This window comes from Nylanderia fulva, unplaced genomic scaffold (genome assembly GCF_048542155.1).
Source record: "Nylanderia fulva isolate GAGA-0341 unplaced genomic scaffold, ASM4854215v1 Scaffold2, whole genome shotgun sequence".
NCBI lineage: Eukaryota > Metazoa > Arthropoda > Insecta > Hymenoptera > Formicidae > Nylanderia > Nylanderia fulva.
The window spans coordinates 704,022-731,152 of NW_028190263.1; the positions used below are offsets into that span (position 1 = coordinate 704,022).

The window sequence follows — 27,131 nt, forward strand, 5'->3', positions numbered from 1 at the left end:
ATCTTTATGACAGCGTTTATTACACACAGAGTTACACTCTTATTTTACATTCATATGAAGTTTTAAATTCTTTTTATCAGTCTACGGAGAGAGTTGATTTTTTTTAAATAAAAATATAGGAACGTGTTGATAGCTTAAGATCCCCAATTTTTTACGGTTTTTTATCAAAAGAATTAATTAAAAAAAATATGTAAATAAAACTTTAAGCAATTCTAAATGCATTATCATCAAGAAATAGATTTAGGCCTTTGGTATCGTGATCATCAATTCCGTTTGTAGTAAGACCCTCCATTAGCCAGACTATAGCCATGCTGTGTTAAGAGCAGTACGTGGGGCATGTAAATTGCGGTTCCACCAGCTTTGCTCAACGTCGAATTCGATACCTAGCTAGTCCGTGTTATGGTTAGGATGGTCTTAAATGTGGCAACGGAAATTTCTGCCCTGGTTGCACCAGATTACGGGTACGCACGCATATTACTGGTACGCACGCATATTATGGAGATACAATACGCGCATGAGAGAATCCTACGTTTATGCGAGTATACTGTGAGAGGATCACGAGATAATACTGCGAAAGGAATTAATCGCAAATAATAATTTACGCGTAAACGCGTAGAATTTCCCGAGATATCAACTAACAGTAAACGAAAGAGCAGCTGCGTAGCTTTAAATAAATGTTGCAAAATCGTTATCGGATTTTTTTTCGTAAATTTCAGAGTAACATTCCGCATACTTTTATTTTTTTATTTAAAAAAATTTTTTTTACATCGACTTCAATGCCCACGTATTGTTTTACATGGCGTTGCACGTTTAGAGTTTAGATTAATGGCCACGTTTAATCGTGATTTATCTCTCGGCCGTTTAAGGCCCTAAACGCGGCAATGAATTCTGTAACCAGCGCCCAATTACAGCCATCCACTGCACAGACCAACACTTGTGCATGCACTCGCACGCCTTCGGAACAAGCGAATGCATTTGTCGTTGCCAGGCTTTTATGGTTTCGCAACCGCGTCCGATGTTCTTCGTGTGTGAGTATTTTGGGCCCGCAGAGACAAATGATGTGCATTTCATCATTCCAACCTTTCTCTCGATTACAGATGTATCTTATACGACGAGATCTACCGAAGTAGTATAGTAATCTTTCTTCTATTTTTGAGCGTAACTACGGTACTTTCTTCTGACAACGATCTGTCACTCGTTACGTCATTACGAAAACGTCACGCGCGCAATCTTTTATCGGCTCATGCTTGTTATATTCTCGCTTTTTCCCTACATTTTTTTCTTTGTCACAAATCATAGTACTCGTAAGTACGTGTGATTCATGATAGAGAAAGTGAGGGGGAGATAAAACTCAAGCTTAAGTCGCCACGATCTAGAGACGCAAATGTCACGTAGCAAAAGTAAACGAAGCTTTGAGAACTAGAGAAGTGCATTTTTTTATTTTTTCATAGAACAAGATTCTAAATAAGAAATATTAAAATACAACCAAATTCGTTTTATTATAAAATCTTATTTATTAACACACGGAGAGAATTTTCTCTTCGAATTTATTCTGAATCATGATAATTGTGTTAATTAAGAGTTTCTTTGATTAATATTTAGCACAATAAAAATATTAACATGTACATAGTAAATTTTACTATGTACATACATATGCATAATAAAATTAATCGAATATATTTTCTATCTTATTGTGCTAGATATTAATATTTTTTATTGTAATAAATATTAATCAAAAAAGCTCTTATAAAATTCTTCCAATACCATATTGTCTCATGATTATATCATGATTTTCAGGGTAAATACTAAAAGAAAATTCTCTTTGTGTAGATTTAAGAAAGAGAAAAGTAAAGGTGATATAGGGAATTAAAACAAACTCCTTTTCTCTCTGTCATCCTTTTTTTTCTTTTCCTCTTTCTCTCTGTATTTTTATATATAAGACCCGGAAATTTTAAAACTATCATTGAAGAAGTTTCCGATTTCGCGACGCCAATCGACAATGAATACTTTACACGTACCGAAAAATAGCTCTCTTTGTCACGCCGTCCGTATCGATTTTCTCACATTTCTCCATTTGATCTCACATTTCTTCCCGTTACCACATACTCTTCTACTTCCCTTGGAAGCAATACGAGCGACGAGTGATACTTTATACACCGGCTCTTAGCGTGCGCGTACTAATGGAATATTTGCGAAGATCTCTCCCTTTTCAAACCCTTTATCGAAGAGCCGATTTCTTTTGAACACGGCCCGTGTTCGCGTTTCCTTTAGCACGCAAGGTAAAATCATCGTGATTTATCGGCAAGAGGGTGAAAACTTAAAGCGCGGCTTAAAAAGGTCACCGCCGTCACGGCGACGGTGGGCGACAATAGGTCCCAAAAACGGTTTAATACTAGCGTATAAGCGATATGATCTATTGTTTCCCAAGACGAGCAAGAATATAATACCACCAGTGATTTATCGCTCCGTTATATTCGACTCTTTGCTTGCCTCTGTGTTTCCGACAAGTAGCGAACGCTTTAGCTGCGTGTAACTCGTAAATCTATAAAGACCTGTTTGTGCCTAATGTTGAAGTTGTTTGATCTGTGCCACAATAAGATCAAAGGCATCATGAAGAAAATTGCAACGTCTGTCTAATATTATTAAGTAATAAAACATTGATAGAGCAGCAATATTTATATAATAATAGTTTTGGAATAAAACATTTTTTTATTGTTAAGTATAAATCTGAAATATATTTTTAAGAATTAGAAATTTTTTAAAGATTTTGTTTAGCATGATTTTATATATAATATCAATTGACCGTTTTTCTCTGTCGTTGTAAATATATTGAAAGATGTATTCTTCAGATTTTTTTGATACTTTCAAGTAAAATTCTTACATGATGATGCTTTTAAAAACTTTGCTCGATATTTATCTTTATTGTTTTACTTCTTTTTCTTTTTGACTTTTTCTTTCTTCTTTTTTTCTTGCTTTTTATCTTCAAGCTTCTTCACAATAATAGGTTCTTTCGGAATAATTATGGGCGGGGAAGGACCTGGATCTGGTAACGGGATATAATTTCGTGGTGATTTAAATTCCACCTCAAGAGTGTGCTTCATATCATCGCTGAGAGTAATTTGCCTTGTTGTTTTTAGTAATAACATTTCTTCCTCCGGTTTCTTCAAGATAGATGCTTCATTATGTATTACATGAACTTTTGGACAACCTTTTTTGCATGGCTTACCTTGTATAGAGAGAAAAATATATCGTATATAATAAATATAATCTAATATTATGACACACATGTGTGTAATTACATATTAAAGTATATAATTACAATTTTATATATATGTAAATATTGCTGCTTTTATCAATGTTTTAGTATTATAGTAACTGTTAACAGCTACTAATTAAATAAACATTAAGATAAATAATAATAATTAATGCATATATATATAATATAAATAATTAATACATATTTTACCATATTTATCCAAACAATTAACATCGATGATAGGTTCGGCAGCTTTTCCAGCCACAGCTTGAATACGATGTCGATCCTTGGGTAATTTAATAGATAAAATATTATTGTCAATCTCATGTGATACTTTGTCGTATAACGATTCCTTATTATTAGGACATGTGAGTTGACGATTCATCATTTTTTAATGAAATAATTAAAAGTCGATTATTTTTATAAATATGAGTTACATATGTCATTTAAAATTTTTCGCGCATTTAAGGTTACATCCAAAATATAGCTTAACTCTTTACATCGCTTTGAAACAAATTCACGCATCTCGCATAGTATCAGTATATGTTATAGCATTATCGTGATTATTTCATTTTTTATGTTACATGATTGAATTTGTATCTCGCATACGTTAGCTTAATTTTTCATCAAATACTTATTTAAGAAGTCAAGTCCCAGCCGTATTGCTTTACAATCCGGTTTTATTTCTCTTTAAGTTAATTATCACGCTTGGATACACAATAGTAGCTACTGTCTTCGAAGCATTGTTTACGAATTATTCTCGCCGTTCAAATTTTTACATGTTAAGTGTATATAAAGAGAAATATCTTACGCGAGCGAAGTGCTTTTCTTCCTCCTGCCTCGTCTCGCTATGTAAAGACGACGCGGAAATAAAGAGACGGAAAGTATATATAAAAGCGAAATGCAGATGAGGAAAAGACTGTAACGGCTCCGTTCTCATAGAACCGTGAGAGACTAGGAGCGGTCCTCGGAATGGCTTCGCTGTTTTCACTCGGAAATTTCTTCTGGACATAAGACGATACTGTCGAAATATCTCCTCCGTCCGGTTCGCAAAGCGCTTTCATTGTTTCATTCGTTCTCTTCCTGACGTTTGCCGGTACGATTCCGGCGAAAGAGCCCACGTCATTCCTCGGAGTGCGTGGAATCGCACTTTACGGATAAATATGCAAATATTGTCTCAGTTTTTGTTCTCCCGTCCAGCTTCGGAGAAATATATCCGACCACTTTCCTACAACGCTCGGCTTTAATTTTTCTCTCCCTCGCTCTGTCTCTGTCTTTCTTCCCTCGACATTCCTTCATTTTTTCTTTTATTCTTTTCTCTTTTTCCATCTTTTTTTCCGAGCACACGCCTCGCTAGGAGAACTTAATATTCTTGGCACCTAAACTTCTCTTTTGTTACGTAACTTCGTTACTTCTACATAACGTTCTTAATGTCCGCGCTTTTAAAAGATAATATTTCAGCTTCTTCCGCTGACTTATTCTCTCTCTCTCGCACGCGGGCGACATGGTTATTCCCGGTTCTCTCTGCGATGACGACGATGATGAACGTTTTTCTGAAAACAAAGCTTTTTTCTCTGAAAATATACTAAATGTATAGTCCGGGAGGTACGGTAAACTAAAATATTTTTTATGAATTTGTGAAATTGCAAGGATGTCAGAAGTGAAGGAGAGAAGAGACGCGAATATATTTGGGCGAACTTAAAAATTCCATTAATCTCTCCCCGTTCATTCTTTAGTCGCGCGATATTCGACGTGCTCCATCCGTGGAGATACGTTTCATGTACGAGAGCCGAAGGGGTATGCTAATATTATGCGGCTCTTTCATAACGCGGGGCCACACACGCGTGTTTTACTTTCATGAAGTTCCTCGGTTCGGTTAATACTTTTTCGACAAAAGAACCGAGAAGAGAGAACGAGACTTCTTCTTTTTTTCTCCAACAATAAGGGAACGCGCGGTCCAATAATTCGCTCGTAGAATCTGTTGAAACGAATCGATAGTTGTTACTGCGCGATGCATAACTAGCTTTTAAAACATCCTCCTTTAGAACGGCACAACCGACTTTGGCCGCTTTGTGCAAAGTCGCTGAAAAGTTCGGGCTGTTAAACTTTTAATCGGTAATCCGGCGGAAAGTCCTGCACACAGGTCGGCATGCAGCGGCAAGTTTAGCCCTTTAACTTACGAACTTCTTCTCGTCATTAAATACCGGCTCGACGTAAATACCTTGTGCTCTTCGAATTCGCGCGTTGACGTAGTTTGTGTAGCATTAAAGTTAAGAAACATTGTTTTAATCCTTCAGATTAGTTCGCAATAACGCGCTTTCAGTAGTATATTTCCAGTAGTATAGCTTTCTCTCTGTATACCGTGATATTTATTATTGTCTCTAAAGATTCTATTTTTTGCATATATTATGGTGATTTTTATTTTTATTTTTTTTCATGGAGATGTATTTAAGATTTTTTTAAATAAATGGAAATTATAATTACGTTGAAATATCATATTATTCAGCAGCATATTTTAATACGTAAACTCTGAATTCTGAATTGTGCTAGGATGCTAATTAATATTGCATATGCCGGTACGCAGTTGATTAGTCGTTTACAAACCTAATGCTACAAGCTAAATGCAACGCTCGCTAGCTAATGTACATCGAATGTATGGTGATTTTGAATCATTGACTTACCAATTGTTAGCTTTGCCAATGTTCTTATCTTTAATATTAATTATGTAAAATGATTATTACGATTATTTATTAATTATTATTATGATTATTATTATCGCGATTAAAATCGCGCTAAAAATCTTGGGTACGCATATATGATATTAAATTCACGCCTTCGATCAAACGTAGCTACATTTGTGAAAATAATGTTGAACGTGACTGTGCAAATTCAGGAAACGCTGATTCACTCCCTTGAATAATCATGGTGCTAATAATCATGGGATGTTAATAATTCGTACATATACCGTCAACCCGCGTTGCCAGCTTATGCTTCATTTAACTTATTTCGATCAAACATTGCACACATGATTTATTAATGAATGTTAAACCAATTGCGTTCCAAAGGCATATAATTTCGAAATAATGTATTTGATCGAAAACATTGGAGGGAAACGGGGGAAGAAAAACATGGTGTGCGCCATCGAACATTATATTCACATCGATTTGTTACCAAGCTTTCTACGCGAATTAATACAAACGTAAAAGAGATTATTGTCTCTGGTTTGCAATAAAATTACATTTTTAATACGCATCGTTACAAATGCAATTGTTAATTACGATTGACAGGAGCGTTGCAAGAGTCGATTTGAGCGTGAAAAATTTATTCTTCTAAAGTGGATCGAGCAAAATCGGCGAGATACAAATTATGATTGATTGTTCTTATCACACTATATAGATATACAGGGTGTCCGGTAACTAACGAACCAACGATTACAAATGGATTCTTTGGTCAATTTGGGAACGATTTTTCCTCAGCAAAAATGTCGAAAAAGGTCATCATTTTTTACAACTTTCCAATATTTGTCATTATGTATCTTTATAACTAAGCCTCAAATTAAAATTTTATTATAGTAAACTCTACCTGAAATTAACTGAAGAATGTAATTATGTTAGACTTTTAACTCCAAAACGTTTAGTTTTCAAAAAACCCATTTTTTTCAATCGTTTATAACTCGAAAATTATTGACTTCTCAACATTTTTGCTAAGGAAAAATCGTCTCCAAATTGGCCAGAGAATCCGCCCTTAATCATTGGTCCGTTAATTACAGGACACCCTGTATATATATTATCATACATATACCATGAAGCTTGCCGCATCGAATAAAGTGTTGCGCTATTTATATTTAATTTTTTTTCGATATCGCAACAACGCAACATAATTGAAAAGCGAATTTTAAATTTCTATTTTGACATCTTATATGACAGTTTCAGTCATGATGCATGATATTTGTTTCCTCGATATTGGCGATTGTTTATCTTCGAAAGAATCTAATATACTTTCAGCGAACCTGCAATTTCTATTTCGTTGAACGTGCGGATGAAAGCGTTTTCTTTCTTCTTGAAACTTCGTACCTCTCACAGAATACTCAATGTATAGTGGAAGGACTGTTTCAAGAAATAAAACCTCATAGAAAATTAAGTCCTCGGGAACTTTTATATAAACACCGAACATTTTATGATACTATGTAAAGTTTAACTTGGAACACGCGTAGAAAAAGAACCTGTAGTTTCTTATCAGATTTTCTTCTGTAGACTGCATCTAGTGCGCATACAATCTCGGAAAAAATAATGCATAAATAACGTAAAAAAAAAAAAAAAAAAAAAAAAATACATAAGAGAAGTACAAACGGCATGAGCTTCAAAATTTATAGTATGATTATGCTTTTATATTTTTTTTACAAAAGATATTTTTAGTAAAGATAAATTTAGTAAAGATATCGTAACAGAAATGCGCGGTGACATTTTATTTCTCGATGACTTATTATCTATCCAAATTTATATCGACGGATCCGCGAAAGCCCGCCAATACGTTATTTTGCAAGAAGCCGTCGCGGTGGATATCGCGACGCCTGGAAAACGCGCTATCGCTCAACGTAATAAGTTCATCACTTTGCATAGGAGAGGATGCGTGAAAAATATATTTGTCCCGGACTCTCGTAGCGCCTCGGGGTAACATTTGTCGTCGTCGCGTGGCGGGGTACATAGACAGAAGCTACTTCAGTAAAAGTTCAGTAGCTTCCTCCCTTTTCTCTTCTGAAGTCTCGTGGCTTTTTTTCACCGCGTCGACGAAACTACTGCTTGTTATGTTTCTCCTGTGTTTCCGTATATCCGGAGGTACCATAACTTCCGCAAATAGTCCGCGCAAGTCCGTACTCTCATGATTTCACGCGACGTTGGAGTTGTTAGGATGCAAATGCTATCCGGCGAATAAAAACAGAAATGGAATAAATATAGCCTTCTAAAATTGTAATTGTGCGAGCTTTTATATATTATCAAAATAAAATTCGATATTAGGGAGAAAATGTTGGTTACATGTTACAAGATAAAACAATTAAGATCTTCAAATTTTTTCAAATGTTTTATTTGAAAAGTTAAGAAACATATTTTGATTCATTCTCTTTAAACATGGCTAAGCATATGACTTGATATATATTTATGTATCGTAAGTAACATTATTATAAATAATGTATAATTCACTTTACTTATTTCGGAAGCTTACATAAATTTTCATATTCGTGTTACCTAGGTGTCGATGAATTTACGACATCACCAATGAATTTGCCCATTGTTATAATCAATGCGAGGGTAGGTCTCGGCTGAATGAATACAAAGTTTAAAGACCCAAAGTCGATGCTAATCAATTACCGTGCTTAAAGCAATATCTTTATTGAGCTGCTACTGTGCAAGACTATCGTCTAATTGGAATTTTCCTCGTAGTTTAAGAAATTACTCTCACGTAATTGTTCGTTACGGCTTATTCATTATGACGAAGAGGAAGAAATTGTTCTTCGACTCACTGTTTATGGCGAGAGAATGAAGGAAAATTTATTGTCGATTCGATAAAAGTAAAGTCGGCTGGCCACTTATCGGATTAAAAATTATTCAGCGCCAATAATGAAGACGTAACGAACTACATTTCCATTCATTATTAACTCAAATTACTTTATACAGATAATTCTTCTTATATTTCGCTCCAGTGATTCGTATAATAGTTAGCATATAATTATAGTTTCCATGATTTATACGGTTGAGTTAATAAAAATTTAGATTGCTATATTAGCAGCCATTTCCTATATTCTATGTAATAGCTCATCGATAATGAGTGTCTAGATTCGTGGTCACTGAGGTCGCTTTGATCGGCTGCCATATTTAGCACTCACGTATTATTATTAATTATGAAATATATAAAAGTACAGTACGTAATATGATATAAAGTACATCAGAAAGAAACGTACGGAACAAAATATTTTAAAATAATATAATTCAACTTTTGTGTATGTTAGGTATGTAATTTCTCACACACGGAACAAATTATTAATTATCATTAATTATATTGTAGATAATATTATGTAAAAATGACATTAAAGTTTGAAAATTTTATAATATGTAAAATAAAAAATATTATTTAAAAAAGTAATTTATACTCTCTTCTGTGATTATATATGTACATAGTACTGCTACTTCTATAAAATTAATTGTGAAATAAATGTATTAATAATAATAGTTGTTTCGGTTCTCAATTAAAAGAATATTGTTAGAGTATTACAATTTTATTAATTATCTTTTTATAGTTCACGCGAATGGTCCACTTTTACTTTAATTAATTTTTAAGATTTGTGATTTTGCTCGCGGCGCTGTTAAAACAGTGGATGCGGTCGCGCCAATTTACGGAAGTAAAAAGTCGGTCGTTCGTAATTAATCTCAGACCGCTCCCTCTTTTTTCCGTTTTCCCTTATTAAAGCTGGCAAGGCGACAAAGGGAGCATGAATCGACTGTTTTTCGAGATACGCGCAAGTATTTCGCGTTCGTGATGTTTTACGAGGTAAGCCAAGCACATTTTTCTCGCGAAAGAAATGTTCGTAAATCCTCTGAATTTTAAAAGCTAGTGAAAAATAATTTGAACGTGCGTTTTACAAGCCTTCAAAGCTGTAACCACTCACGGCTATATCGAGAGCCATCAAAGTTAAAAAAATTTTTTTGCCCTATACAAGTTTTATATAGTTTTAGACATGTAGTAAAAATGTTGAAAAATTCACAAATAAATGTTATCTCTGACTTCGGACAATATTGCAAAATAAAGTATATATTTTCCAGAGATTTTTGTATTAATGAATAACGTGACAAAGATACATAAAATACACGATTCGAATTTTTTTTAAGAGCAAACAGAAATAAAAAGAGGCAACAAAAGTGAGAGCAAATAAAAACGAGAATATCAAAGATGTATTCTAATTTTTAATGGGTGGAAATGCATTTTCTCGTTGGATTGCCGAGTAGCCGAAAGTAAACGAGAGAAGACGGAATGAATAGATAGGTTGATAAGGAAGTCGACAAACGAGGCCGTTTGTTTTAGCTTCCTACACATAGATAACGAGTAACTTCGAATCTTTTCATGGTACTTACATGTCCCTTTTGTCACTGGGCTCGCCTTTCTCGAGTTTCTCTTGCTGTCGTACGACTGTTTCTTCAACTAGATGACGAAAATTGCATACCTTAAATTCAGCGGCCACCCCTTAATCCACGAGTGCGCTGTCGTGTCTAATTGACGCAGTAATTAGCGACGAGACGGACTATTTGGTAATTAGCGAAAGGTCAACTTGCCACACGTAGCTCGTGGTAAGGAATGCTCATTACTCTTGTGTCGACGTACCTCTGTAAGTAATTTTGAGAAATATGACATTCCTATGTCAAGGGAACCATCGAGACATTCTTCTTATCTCCCATTTTCTTATCTCCCTTGTTATTTATTACCTGTCAAATCCTCCTTTTTTTCATTAAGATTTAAATATTAAAATAAAATTAATAAAATTTTATTTTATTAAAGTTTGAAGTGTAGTACGAAAATTTGCTAATATGACATATACATTTAAAATTATAATAAAAACTATGATAAAACATAAATTTAAATAATAATTAAAAACTTTATTTCAAAATTAAAAAATTCAGCTTTATGTATTTATGCAAATGTACATTAACATTTATCATTTTTTAACGTTTTCTCTTTTTCAACTACACTAATTTCTAATTCTGAGTAATTGAATCTTTTTTATTCCTTTTTTCTGTGCAATATTCACTCACAAAAATACAAATAATTATAGTACAGTCAAAATAAAATTCGATGATTGCGCTTTGCATTTTCGATTAATTGCACGCATATTTTATTATGTTACGGAAATGAAACGCAAAACTCACAAAGTTTGTATTTACCTCCTGACAAATTAAGTGAACAAATTCATGCCGTCATTCGGTATAATGCTATTTCGATTGTTAATAAATATACGTTTTAGAACAATTTTAATATCATGTGTTATATTTATATCACTTATAAATGAATAAATATATAATTCGAAAAATTTAAAAAAAATTACAATATTTATTTTAATACTACGTGGAGTTAAGCAGAGGTAATTAGGTATAAAAATATATAAGTTAAATTTAATAGTTAATTTCTAACATATAAACTCCATGAAATACACGTGTTTATACATATGTTTAATGTATTCAAAATAATGTATACATATCACACGATCGAACGATAAAGTATCGAATAAACAATGAATAAAATATTCTGCGTGAATTTACAATTGTAACTTTTTAAATATTTCGTGTCGTGAGATGATTGTTATGGTATGTGGTGGGTATAATTCGCTTTTGCGGTACGGTCATGCTATTTACATATCGTGATCTTGTTATCATTCGTCCGGTGTGACTCGAACAGGAAGGTCATGGTCGTGAGTCGCTCCTTATCTCTAGCTATTATTCTTTGAAATTATTTTTTACAATTATTAAAATTGGTGAATTTAAAGCTGTGCAGTTAATTAACTTCTACAACGACCCATAAGAGTATCGCAATATATGTCTATTTGACTTAAGTAATGAAAAATTATGATATACCAACTGTTCATAATATATAATATTTCGCGAAGTGTATACATTATAAATACATTATGTTTACAATACTGAATTTTGCTTGTATATTTTGGGGTGCGTTTCAACTAGATTCGCATAATTTCGTATCAGGATATCGATTTTCGAAATAAATTTACGCACAATATTTTCCTTGAATTTTAAATAAATTATTAATTAACGATTGTATCTTTATATTACTTCAATCAATTTGCTTGATTTACAATTAATTACAATTAAGTACATTATTTTGTGTTTTTAATTTGACAATAACGAGTAAAATGACGAAAATATCAAAGCGTGTAATATATTTGGTTTTAAGAAACTATCGTTAAATAATATTATTTATTGCGTGCTTATAAAAATTGAAATAAAATAATTTATATTTTCTAAATATTACTGTCGCTTTAATTTTTATACTTACGTGCTTGAAGTAAAATACGAAATACGCATTTTAACAAATAGCAATTACCTTGATACGTTATGAATCAATCGCGGGAACTAATTAATTGCAATTAATTGCGTGGGTTATTACTTAGTTATAATCTTTAGTTCTTTATAAAAAAAACGATCGCGCTTTTTATGTTATGCTGATATAAATATTTTGAGAAATGTAAAACAATATATTCTTCCAATTATGTATCTATTCATTTATGTTTATATGATGCGCAATATCTAAAATATCTTTCTCTAAATATATCATTTATTAACAATCAAAATTAGTATGCGGTGTGAATTTGTTTATGAAAATTTTAAATAGATCACAGCTTTGTATAAGTTGACTTTGTTTTCGAGTTACTTTTTCGTAACATAAAATATAAAAATTAGGAGTGTACCGTATATAAAGTATCATTCAAATCATCAAATTTTACTATCTGTTTTTTTCGTACATAACATGAAGAAAAGTAGAGAATGAACAAAAGAGGAGAAACAGATTTAGGAGACACATTCTCTATGAGAATGCGATGATAGAGTATAATTATTGGAATCGTAGTTCATAATTTAATGCATTACTTGTGAAACTGTTTGTTTATTTAGTACATATACCAGAAAGATAACAGTTAATATTGCAGTTAAATTTTTAATTTATTAGACACAGTCGTGAATTAAAAAATAAAATTTTAATTAGAATTGTGCCATCGATAACGTTTGTGGAAAAAAATACGAATTTTTACGCAATTAAAAACGTTACGTTATTAAGATGACATAAAGAATCGAATGATTTTCAAACAAAGTGAGATATGCCCAAAGAGATATGCAATCTATAGTAATTTTTCTTTATGTATCATTCGTTTATCTAACGTGAGCGAGTGAGCGAGAGAGAAAGAGAAATGTGTGTGTGTAACGAGGTTCAATTTTTTGTACAAAATTTTTTCGCAAAGAGCCCGACGTGACGGAAGGGGTTAATGCTCGTCGATCATACGGGCGATGGATACGGGTTACGAGAGAAAAAAAAGAGAGAGAGAAAGAGAAAGAGAGAGGAGGATCCCGTAATCGACGGCAAATTGAATGGACGCATGGACGGCGGTCTGACATCCGGGCGCGTCCTTTAAATTCGAATCTTTTTTTATCGTCCCGTAACTCCCGGTGGTCCGAATTTTAATATACGTACCAACGCGACAGCTTTCACGGTAGAATGGCGGGATTTGAGAGTGAAGGAAGGACGACCGTTCAAGGTGGTGCGATAATCTGCGAATAAATTCTACCGGGCTTTTCTTGACATGACGGTAATTTATGCGTTATCTTATCACCGATATCAAGATGCTCTTCTTATTGTTAGTCTCGTTGTTACGATAATCATATAGACACGCTCTAGTAAATGTATAATAACTAATTTTGTTTTCTTTTTAAAACTATAGATATCAAATTTTATTAATTATTACGGATGCTATTAAAATCGTGATTTATAAATGAGTAAAAATTTTTTATAACAATAATTTAAAAATTACCTTTTTTCTTTTGTTTATGCCACTACTTTTCGACTGATGTAATATTAAACATAAATTAAAGGAGATATTGTTGAACTGAAAAAGACTAAATTACTTGAGAAAAAAGATGAAAAAATTTTATAAAGCAATAATCAATAAACGCGAAACGGTTCGCAAAAAAGAGTTTTTGTCAGCACATCATCAAAAAGATAAATTCTACTAAATTGTCGATGTAATATTCTGTAAGAATATTAAATTCAGCATTGCATCTCTCTCTCTCTCTCTTTCTCTTAAAAAATTAACAATGTTTTGCTATATCATCTCGGTGATTAATTTTTTTAGTGCCACACATACACTTGAAATATTTAAGACTCGATAATAGTTCGCTGTATATATAAAATATATGTATATGTAATGTCACATTGATAGGAATTTTAGATAACATGAAGGGAATGAGGAAGTACTAGCATAGTTAACAAAGTATTACCACAAGTAAGTAGCACTTAATTGAGGATATATTCGGGGAACATTCATATTATAATGAATATTTCGTGTAGTAATATATGAAACTAATATCGTCGAGCGCGTAATTGGAGATCGTGCACAGCAAGAATTTAATTTAATCACGCAACATAGTTTTGCTATTTCGTACATCATAGCTATTTCTGATCTTTCTCTCTCTCTCTCTCTCTCCTCTCTATCTATCTATCTATCTAGCTCTGTAGTCAAATTATTCGTGAGACATATGAATAAATAAACTAACGATTTAAAATAGATGAAGTTAGGGAGATCTTAAAGGACGTAGAAAATTACCGCATCACGGCGGATAGTCAAACCTCGATAAATCATTTGACGCTCGCTTCCCGATGACGTTCGTCATCGATCATAGCTGATATAGAAGCAGGAGAAGACCGTTGACCTCACGGTCGCTCGCACATCCGCAGCTGATCGATAATCGACCGTTAAGTAAAGACCTTTAATTATGGTCGATAACACACTTTGATGCGTGTTATTATGACGATACGGCCATTCACTTTGACGCATTGATAACAGCATCTCGATATAGTCTGACGCAACTACTGTTTATCAATACGCGCTTATTTGCACTTCAGTCTTTGAGGATGATTTGCATCGATGCAATAAGACAAATATTAATGTTTATCTTGTATGCATTGACTTACTTCGGAGTAGTTTCCAAGCTTGCATAGTTCTCTGCAAAATTTCACGTGTACTTCCGCAAAATACTATTATTACTCATAATAAACATAGCTATCTTCTTTGGAAGAGTAATATTTATTTATTATGAATAAAAGTAAAAACTTTTCGCAGAAAAAATTGTCAACGTTGTACAATATTCCTTTTAGCGAGCAGTTTTAATATTATTGCTGTTATTAAAATGTCTTCTGTTCTGTAAACGTATTTCTGTAAAAAAACACAGACCATCTCTATTGATATCGCGTGATATTGAACATTTCAATTTGAAATACAATTATCTGTTTTTTTTTTAAATTCGTATTTCTTTCCTCTCATCTTTTCAATATATCTTTGATATACCGTGAGAAGAGAAACAAGACACTTGGCAATAAAACAATAAGATCCCGGTTAGAAAAGCATAGCGTGAAGACAAAAAAAATATAATTTCGTGAAACGTGTCATTTAATTAAAGAGAACTTTAATATCTTTCTGACATATAGCTTAATTAATCCGTGTTCTAAAAATACGCGATAAAATATATTTGTAATGTTTCGTCGAAACATAACGATGCTATATTTCGAGTCATAACGATGACATGGCGCGTGCAATATTTCATCTTCTTTGACGTACAAAAATTGCGCGGCGCACAAATGTATTCTTAGCGAAAAACGCGCTAAACTATTATACAGCGGTATGTATGAGAATCCGCGGTTAAGAAGAATTTCACTCCAAGTAACATGAAGAACGTTATTGTACGTAATATTTCTTTAGTATGTATGTGTGTGTGGCGTGCATTCTACAGTATTAAATTCTTTTGCACATGTAAGAACATATTGTGCCGTACGCGATAAATCCCGCGGGAACGAAGTAATATTGGATACAGCAAGTGCTGACAGTTGGACATTATTTATGGAGAATGTTTTATTGTATTTACGTGAAAATGCGCCCGAGTCTCGCCATCTTTCACATATAAACTGGCAAGATTTCGATGTCCCGTTCTTAATACTGAATTTAGATTATATGAAATATTCCTGATAGAAATATCTTTCGCTATCGTTACGTAAGGATTTTGTCTGGGAAAATATAAATATATATATATTCAAATCGATACCACCGGTTTGCTGATGCAAAGATAGATTATAAAAAATCCTTGTGCATTTATTTCTAATATCCTCCACATTTTTCTTTTCTTTGCATCTATTATTTTTAGTTCGCCATAAAGTACTTACGACTAAACATTTAAGTAACTACTTTGCGAATTAAGATTTGAAATGGTGAATGAGATTGGTAGGATTTAATATCGTCTCTGCATGGATTAATAAACGGATTGAAAAGGGTAAACGAATAAGGCTTACAAATTATTACCAGAAGCTTAAAATTAATTGACTACGGCTTAAATCTGATTAGCTACTGGCTTACAGGTATCTTTTCAATGTAGCCCTGTTTTCTTTTACTTAGCCTTTTGCATTTTTTATATGTGTTCCATAAAATTGGCAGACTTATTGTTAGACAATAATTATTAGTTCGACATATATGTTAACAGATATTATATTCATTAAAAAATATTATAAAAAAATTACTTTTTAATTTATCACATAAATTTTAAGTCTGCACATTTATCAATAATAAAATCAGCAGGCTTAATTCTCCATTGATATTTCTAAAGATATGTTTATATCTATTTATTCAATATTTTCAATCTGTATTCAATATATAAATATTATATCTATATATCGAAAATAATTCTCTATTTGATGAAAAAATTGATATAGTGTCTAAAAGAATGAATGATTAAATATGCATTTATTGAAATACCTATTGTCTTTTCGAGGATCTAATTAAATAGTTTTGTGGAAGTATGCGTCAAGATTAATATATACGGGAAATTAACGACGTTCTGTCTCGGCGAACCGCGCTATCAACCATTTATTTCCCACGGGTGACATTGTAAATTAAAGTACGAGTTACGCGGTATCGATATATGTCAGGTACAGCACAGTACGTCACGGTAAGCAGATATTAACGCGTCGGACAGGTAGGGACGTGCGCGCATTGCACACACATAATGGCTCTTACATTTATTTATATTCGTCAGGCCTGCAGGCCGCGCAACCACGGAGACTCATTACCGCGGCGCATTACCCAAATTGCCGACATTTCCTAGCGCTCTATGGTCCTGCTGTTATCCTCTGTTCTTACACGCTCGTTTGTTGGCAACCTAGCTCTTTCGCCACCGGGGCAGAAAATTTATGAGATTCTTGCATGAGATCACTCGCAAACATAATCCTTGCCCTCTGAGACAAATGTCTCGCCGATTGTTACAGCGGTATGATTTCATTCCTTTCACCCTCTTGCATACGCGCGGTTCCGTATCTCTCTTTTAGCCCCTTTGCGTGGTTCCCGCTTCTTTCGCCAGTCTCTTCCGTGTTTTATCCGCGCGTTTCCTTTCGTTCGATCGCTGTTGAAACTTTTGACGGCGGTTTTATTACGGAATTTAATCTGTATGTTCCCACGCGTAGTTATGCGCGCATAGAAAATATCGTAACGATCGAGAAATTTGAGACTCGGGCAACTCATATTTCCGCGAACTAAACGAAAACGAGATCAAAAGCGAAGGAATATCGATTCTTCTATTATATCGCCGATGTAATATCAGAGGTTTAGCGTAATATCGTGTAACATATTATCTTCGTTGTGTTGTAACTATTGATTTTAACACTTTTGTCATTTCTTTTTTTTTCTTTCTCTAATGAAGTGCGTGATACGGCTAAACTGATGTTATGAGATTACTCAGTATCAATCATGTAATTGTCGCCGTGTCGGCTTAACGAACGGCTGACTGGGTGTCGTAAGTTACGCGACACTGCGATTTAAACGATGTCCAAACTACAGAGACTTACGAGTCTGACCTATATGAACCTCGCGGCGCAGCTAAAGTTACAGCTACGGAAATAAATCCAGTTTAGTCCCGCGGGAAGAGACAGATTTATTTCCGAGCGAGGCTCGGACCGTTCAACCGCCGACCGTACCCACCCTTCCGGTATCGTACCGGCAATTTACCACGATCCATCCTCTCTATGGGAAAAGAACCGATTACGAGAACATATACTTCAAGCATCGGGTTTATTTTCGCGGATCGGCGCAACGACCAATCAGTTCTTATCTCCGGTCGATTTTTTGCGCTTCTGTTAAATCCCATTCGCGAAATCTATTTTATTCCATAAATATTATAACATAACGCAGTGAGAGAAATATCTTCTTGTAATCATATCTTTTTGTGTACGTATTACAAAAAAGAAAATTATATTATATTAATATATTAATGAAAGAAATAATGAGTGTTTTTATTCTACTGAAAATTATACAATGTTTAAAAATGATATAGTTATTCTTGCTCAAATTTTTTTTTAAAGTGTTTTCTGTTTTAAATTTAGATATTTAAATCTATATTTAGATCCATTTATTTATGAATGTTAAATGACGGCGCGAGACAAATCTTTTTATTTATAAGATCGTGAAATTTTACGATAGCTTATTTAGGCCACTCTTTTGCATAAACCTCGTGCAGAACAGCGTTAAGCTTTGACAGATTTATTCCTGTTATATGTCGTCCATATTCCATTCATTTATATGTAGAGTTACATCAAGATATTTTTATTTTTTATAGAAACTTTTCAGTGTGTGTGAAGCTGGCGTCCGATTTCGTGGAAACTCGTAAATAATTAAAAGTTTTGACTTTATTTTTTTATAGTTTTAGAGCTCTAGATATACTTTTAAAGCAACGAAAATTCCTTGGGATACACTGAGACGTAGCATCTCACTTTATCTTACGGTATTTTCCTTCTCAGTGCATTAAAATAAAAAATGTGTTAATTTGACTAAATCTTTCAACTAAATATTATTTTGTTAATTGAACATATAAAAATATTTTAATTAAATATAACATATTAAATCTAATAAACATGTATATTTTATAAAACTTTTTGAAGAAATTTTTTAGACGACCAAACTGGGCAAAATGTTAATTTATTAAATCAAATCATTAAATCTTTCTCATAACGTTTCGACCTTTGGTTCAGGTCCTTATCAAATGAACACTGTAATAATAATTTCACAATTTAAATGATACAATAAACCATAATAAAAACGAAATTAATAAAAATTCCACAATTTATCGTAGCTTAATAGACGTAAAACGAAAAGGTAATACACAACATAAAAAATAAATTAAAATAAATTAGAAAAGAAAAATTAATAAAAAATACATAAAAATAAGAATAAAAATACAATTAATATACAGATTAAAAAATACAAAACTTAAATAAATTAAAGAATAAAAAATAAAATAAAATACAATAAAGATAAAAATAAAATTTTTCTACTGTGATTAATTAGTAAGCATAATTATTTCTAATCTTTGTGTTGGAATATTTACACTGGAAAAAATGTTGTTATATTAACAAAAATTCTGTTCGAAAATCGACAAAACAGAATTTACTGGTTAAATTGACTAGAATTTCTTTTATTAATAAGAATCTTGTTGGTACAACAAATTAGTTGTTTGCATTAAAAGGAATTCTGGTCGATTTAATCAGTAAATTCTGTTTCGTCGAAATACAACCAAACTTTTTTTCAGTGTGTCAATTGTAAATTACGATTTCAACGTTCACATATAGTCGTAATTGTTTGAAATGCATATTGCGAAGTTCAATTAAAAATAGTTTCATTAAAACATTTCAAAGTAAATATTATACGGTCTTAACAATGTTATTTATAATCGCATTAACGTTATTATTTAATGCACTATTGAAAACCTTATAGCTTTTATTTAAAACATTTTTTTCAAAAACTATTTTCAAGATTGGATTGTTGCAGAACTTTTAGGACACCCTGTATATATGAAATGTATCGTGTGTACGTAATACTAAATCTCGATTATATTTTTTCGATTGAATTTCTTTTGATTTTTAATTAATTATATGCTCGAGAATCTCGCAGTCAAAACTCACGCGCGTTATTAAGAGTGAAGTTGCCGATGTAAGTAGAGTAGCAGTAGTTTAGTCCGCCGCGGTATTACCGAAGCGCCGCGCGTACCAGGCAGTTCGAGTTGCGTTCCGCTGTGATTAATTAGTAAGCATACTTGTTTCTAATCTTTGTATTGTAATATTTATCAATTGCATATCATAATTTCAACGTTTATACGTAGTCGTAATTGTTCGTGGCGTATATTTCGCGAGAAATTTGATGCAAAATCTATGGCAACGATCAACGTAACCTAATTTAACCTGACCTGTTTTCGCGCACGATTATATTGCGACGCGTGGATATGTACATCACGTTAATTCTAGCTTACATATTTATATTCTGTATGTTACAATGCAAAATAGTAAGATTATTCTAATATATGTGTGTATTTTATTTGTTACAGATAGCATTTCTGTTAAGCTGCGCGCGAGTTTGACCGCGAAATACTCGAGTGTCGAATGAATGTTACTTCGTGTGATTATAGTTTTTGCATCGTTTTTTTCTTATGAAATGCACGCGAAATACTCGTGCAATTCACGCGTCGCGTCGGATCGGGAGTGCCGTTTGAAGTGCCGAGCGATCGTAATTATTCGTATTTTCGCGAGTGTCGTGAGTGCTACAAAGGATGGAGAATGATGATTGACCAAGAGAGGAGGAGGAGGCCCGGGGAGGCATCGGGCAATAGCGGGGCACCTATGAGGTATGCAAAATAAAAACATTTTTTTAACATTATTTCTAACAGTAAGCTCTTAATTTAAGAAATTTCTCTAAATTTTAGTATATTTTTTCTGAAAATAAGAATAAATTAAGAAAATCCTCTTGGCGCTATTTTTCGGTGTATACATATATATGTTATATATTAGATCTACACATATAAAAACACAGAGAATTCTTAGAATTTACCCTGAAAATCATGGTAATCATATGGTATTGGAAGAATTTTATAAGAATTTCTCTGATTAATATTTATCACAATAAAAAATATTAATTTTACAATACACACACACATATTAATATTTTTTATATATAATAAATATATTAATCAGAAAAACTCATAAAATTCTTCCAGTATCATATTATCCCACGATTACCATAATTTTCAGGGTAAATCCTAAGAGAAAATTCTCTTCGTGCATACATGTATATACATAATTTAAATATTTCGTTTTCAGATCAACGTGCTGTGTACTACAACTCCGCTTGTATTATATATCTTCCGATTAGATATCCCACACCGGTATCGGTGAGTGAGAAATGATTCATTTTATAATATTTCTATAGCGGTAATTTCATTTATGTATATATTTCTACGAGAACTTGGAAGAGAAAATATTAAATACTACACGGTATCAATAATAAAAAATGGAATAGTCGTCGTTTATCCCGATTATCCGATATAAACGATCGAAATAAAATTTCGCGGCGGATCCAGAAACGTCGCGCTTATACTCGTTGCATATCGTTGTCGTAAGAACGATAGCCAGAATTCCAGCCGAGTTAACACCGTGTCGAAATCTCCTTTTACATCCGCCAAAATAACAGATTTACGAGGCGGAATCCCCTATATACTTGATGGTCTCGGAATGACGTCGGTAACCCTTGAGGATATAGCGAGCGAATACATATGTACACACGTCTGCGTCTAGGGAGACAAGACGAGGGCAGTGAAAGCCGGAGACTGTATATAGATAGAGGAAGGCACACGTACACACCTATACACGTAGCGAAATGAAAACACGAAGCTTGCGTCCGCGTCTTCTTCGCGGTGAATGTCTCGTGCGATTAAGACTGGAGTAAAGGGAGATGTAGCGAAGAAGATCTAGGACGTAAGAGAAGAAGCCTCACCCACTTAAGCCGTCCACAGTCCACGGTCCAAGATAAATCCCCCAACGTGATGCTTGTACTAACTAACGGGATTGCTCGAAATGGCGTGCTTAGTTACGAGCACGTTCGCGACGACGACGACGACTTCTCTCTCGTCGCCGCGATGCGCTTCGTGACCTTCCTTCCATCGCTCTCAGCTCGTTCGATCTCGCGATAGCGTCTACCATTGCAACCCTTTCCGGTCTTTCCCCTTTCTCACCCTCTATTTATCCATCTCGACGTCGCGGAACGCTTATACCGAGAAGAGCTACGGTGTTTTATACGATGGCAGAGGTGATGACGGTATTGTCGTGGTGAGAGTTTCTTGCAAGGGCGGGTCGCCGCGGATTCTCCCTTGGCTACGGCTGCGGAAGAGCGATTAGTTTTTGTGGGTCACTCGGTTGTGGCTGATGAGACGGAAGCATTCGTCTTAAGACCGTGGCGTTCCAATTACTCGGAGACCTAAAACGGATGTCGTGCCGATTGTCGACGATTCTTTCTCGCGACGAAGGAGAGGCGTTAGCTGCATCTTCAAGCGTGGAATTGTAATTTGTTGATTTTCGTGCTTTGTCTCTCGCAAAATAGGATAGCATATGAATAAGGTAGAACGAACAAGCATAACGTAGCGAAATTTACGATAAACGTATTAGCGAAAGTCCCGACAATGCGATATAAACGGAGACTGAAATGCGAATTTAATTTCGCGATAAAGTCGCGAGAGATACGAGAATTAGGATAACAAAACGATATTTAGACAAGTTGAATTGAGACGTTTGTTTCCCTGTTTTTGCTCGAAATTTAATTTCTCCAGCCGCGTGCTGCCGCGAATTTTCTTCCGAAAATGCCAACGGTTACACAGTCACAGGTATTTCAGGGATTATTCCGCAGGGATAATATACGCGCGATGGAAAATACGCGTGTCAGACAAATAATGAATACCGCGGATGCGCACGGAGTTTCCAGTTACACGGTTTGATCTGGTAAACCCGTTTTACATCCAACTGCGTAGTATTTCATTTCCGTGACGAGTATGCATTCGGATCTTAACTTTGTTACGGCGTTAGTCCGGTTGATTTTAGAACGCGCGCTTCGATACTCTCGCAGTGTGTGATTTCGATTTTTTTTTTGTTTGCCGCGTTTCCCGTTCGCGAATGGAAAGGAAATAACGAAAATTCTTCACGCTTAATTTTTTTTTTTTTTCATGCATCCTCAAGTGAGGACTGATTCACAGACAGAGTAGCGCCGCACGCATAATTGTTCGCTCGTTACCTGTTTGATAAAGCGACGGAGTAAACGGACTGACTGAACGCGGTAGATGAGAAGGCGGGGCAACCTCAGGATTTTCGTTGTTTTATTCGAAAGCCCGGGACACGGTTTTGCAGAGCGATGCTCGTAAAAATGTAAATTTTGTCGGACGATTAAACTTCCATGGCCGCAATTAGTGAGCAAACACGACGGTCGGAATTTATCCGTTTATAATTACGATTTATGCTGCTCCGACCTCGCGAGACAAGTCCTTCGCTTTTTGCGAAATTTAAGCGGTACTCATGGTAGATCGGAAAGAATTACGTACTGTCATGAGTCACCGTAATTACCGGTTCCTATAGATTAGTTCAAAAACTCTCTCGTTTCCGGGTCGTTAAAATTAAACTTTCTTAAGTCGTGGTACTTATTGTTTAATGGCACGTGTAATCGGATATTCGAGACGCTACGGCATCGGAAGTTTGTTGTCGGTACTTTACGAAAAAGATGATACAAGCAAATTCCAGCACGCTTTTTCCACGTCCTTACGTGTGCTAACGTCCTTATATACGCATACGTTTCTTCAGTATACGCTGCATCGAGGAAGCATATTGATCAGCTGATTGTAATGCATTAAATATATATTTATGTTGCGTGCGTTCGAAAGTAATTAAGAAAATGATAAAGTTAATTAATGTCTTACAATGTTTAATATTGATTAAATTTCTTCTGCTTGTGGCAAAATGAGCTGAGCTTGAGAATATAATAAAGTTAATAAAAATATAATTACATGTAGAGAAATGTAATTATACATATGTAAAGTTATGTAAAGCTATTTCTGCATTTTTTGCCTTCATTAAATATTTACACAACTATTATATCATATATATATATATCAATATGCCAGAGAGCGAAATTATGTATATACAATATATATACATTTATTTGTATAAATAACTCTTTTTTTAAAAAATGTGATATTTTGTAATACGAACATTATTATGAAAAAAATATATTTCTCACATCATTATACTCTCATATTGCACAAGTTATATTACATTATCATATTTTATATTTTTTGAAAAGATTCAGGTTACATAAATAACTAAGAGAACATGCGTGTGTATTTAATGACGGGGAATATATATATATATATATATAAATAAATGGAGAAAATTTTCTCTTAGAATTTACCTTGAAAATCATGGTATCGTGGGACAATATGATATTGGAATAATTTTATAAAAGTTTCTCTGATTAATATTTACTACAATAAAAAATATTGATAATATACATAGTAAAATTAATCCAACATATTTTATTGTGATCAATATTAATATTTATTATTATGATATTAATCAGAGAAATCTTATAAAATCCTTCCGGCACAATATTATCTCACGATTACCACGATTTTCAGAGTAAATTCTAAGAGAAAATTCTCTTTGTGTATACATAGTATATATACGCGTTATTAAACATGAACATATAATTTGTATCACAAAAGCGATGAACTGAGTAATACACTTCAGTAATCCTAATTTCATACCGCGAGTTGTACGGTACCATACAATTAATTTCGCGAAACGTGATTCACGAGAATGTTTAAGAGCGAGTACGTGTAGAGCGAGGGAAGAGCGTAGTGTAAAACGCGGCAAAACCGGAGCCCACATATACACAGATAAACAATACCTCATAATTAAAAAGAAAGCAGATTGCATACTTTCGCGAGGAGCACCGCTTGCATTATCATACACCACAAACAAACAAGCGAATTCCTTGTCGGCACTTAATCTTCGTATCTGCTTAATGCATGCAAATGCTAAAAAATGCACTAACGCCCAACCCAACAGTCGTTATTCAGCGTTACTCACGTGATTCACGTTCCAACCTTCCCGTTCGTCCCGCGACGTAACTTTGCGTCTTTTTTTTTCTGTACTTGCGGTCTCGCGGATAAATCGACGGCGACCTCCATCCCTTTGCGAACCCGCCTTCTCTCTCCCAGCAAGGTTATTATTTATGCACTACGCGGTACGCGTCGCGGCATAATTTTCTCGTCCATTTTTGCCCGCTCCCTCAACTCTTATGTCCGGCACGCCGCGGGAAAGGCGAGATACGGTTGTGCCCGCGTCAGGAAAACTATCCGGCACGGGACGAGCGACTCGTTTCGCTCGGCGCACCATGCAGATGTAACCGTAGCTAAGCAGGTTTTAATTATATGCAAGCGCAAGCAAGAGTCGCGGCTTTTTCTGCGCGCTTGTGTCGGTGATATGGCTGTCGCGCGAGGTCAATCAGTCGGCGTGTCACGTTTATAACGCTTAAAATTTTATTTATCAATCGCCCCGCGGGACATTGGAACGTTGCGTTCGCTGGAAAAAGACCGAAAACCTCATTTCGCTAATTGACGCATATTATTTTGCATATTTCGTGACGAGAAAATAATTTCTACGTGGACGATATAAATTTCTGTTATATTGTTGTATAAGAGAGGAATATCGCGTTACATTATATAATTTTATATAATTATTTTGAATATATGAATTTACGAAATTAATGTAATTTAATGATTGTGCAGTTTATGCGTTAATTATACACCGGGGAAGGGACGATACGAGACTTTGTTGTAATATCGAAACTCTGCTGAATTCTATCCTCGTAATATTTGCGAATCGTTGGGCAATGTCTATTATCTGTTACAACATTCGGCTTTGAATTGTGCATGACAAGCGGAGAGCGCGTTCTATATGATAAGCTCAGATATCAATCAATGTTCCACCGCATTGTAGTACGGCATCCGCATAGATATATCCAGGTGATTTTTCATTCGCGCGTTACGAGTTTCCAGTTGCTCCTGAAATGGAGCAACTAGATCGGCGAGAAATTTTAATATACGTTTGCATCTCCGCGGTGAGATGCCAGATTTAATAACGGAAGGAGGTGGCCTACACTGATTCCGAATATCACCGACTGCACGAAAAAGGAACACGCGCTCGGCTGGTCGTTTTTAATTTTATCCGTGACGTTTCTCCGGGCGTTTCTTTCCTTCTTCCATGGTTCAAGCTTTTTTTTCTTCCAACCCTCGCCTTTCTTTCTCTCGCGTTTGCTCTTCCACATTTTTTCACCGTTCGCCACGTTTCTCTCTCGATTTTCTCTCCCACCGTTTTCCCGCCATCATCTTCTTCCTACTGGCTCTCTTTCCCTATTTCATTTTAGCATCGCCAAGGGAAAAATTATACACCTCTCCGCCACATTTCTCTTGCCCACTATACTGGTCGCAGTTACGTGCCGGGGCAACATTGCCCTGCAGTCGACGACGAAGACCTCTTGGCAGCTTTTCGCTCGTTTCACGAGAGATATGTCTCGCGTCGCGGACGTCGCCCGAAAACTATGCGACTGTCACCTCGGTGTATTTACTAACGTTTACGGCATGTAAACAGCAAGAAGAGCTTGATAAAACTTTTTATACGATGTATCTTGCGCGCGCTATATTTTGGCCTCACATAAGCATGCAACAAAAACTATAACGTTCTATCTCATGCACGTTTGTGAGATTTGATTCATTTGCATTTTTATTCGCAAGCGCCAACAAAAAAAATTATATAATTAAATGTTTAATTTATTAATTCCTTGGAAAGTATTATGTTTTTTTTTTTTTTTACATAACATATATACGTACACACATTTATAAATTTTCTTGCATTATTTTTTTCAAGGCACGAAAACGTGTTTCGCGATGTTACTAACATTTATTTTCATTTTGCATCCTACGTTGTTTGTACGTCTTGTTTTTCCATCCACCGCGATATTAAGAAATCTTGTTCCTTTTTTTTTCTGCACTATTTGTTAGATACTATAAGTTTCGGTACACCATCCTGGAAGTAACTTTCTCTTAGAAAAAAATTCTCCAAGTATTTTACGTACAATATGTGTGTTGCAATTTTCTAAATCGTATCAATTTTCGTAGATCGCATAAGGTCGAAATATTACAATCGCGGC

At 34.4% G+C, this 27,131-nt stretch overlaps 2 protein-coding genes across 2 annotated transcripts in view; one reads left to right on the top strand and one right to left on the bottom strand.

Annotated features, from left to right (window-relative positions):
• LOC114945319 (podocin) overlaps positions 1–27,131 on the top strand; it is a 223,804-nt gene that overhangs the window by 8,440 nt on the left and 188,233 nt on the right. The window contains exons 3-4 of the mRNA XM_085482092.1: positions 20,434–20,730; positions 21,203–21,273. The gene's annotated coding sequence lies outside the window, so the exon portion shown is untranslated. The remainder of the gene's footprint in view (positions 1–20,433; positions 20,731–21,202; positions 21,274–27,131) is intronic.
• LOC114945318 (uncharacterized) lies at positions 2,928–3,641 on the bottom strand. The gene is made up of 2 exons (XM_029321466.2): positions 3,467–3,641; positions 2,928–3,226 (listed from the first exon to the last, which is right to left on the bottom strand). The coding sequence occupies exons 1-2, from the start codon at positions 3,639–3,641 to the stop codon at positions 2,928–2,930; spliced, it is 474 nt and encodes a 157-aa protein (XP_029177299.2).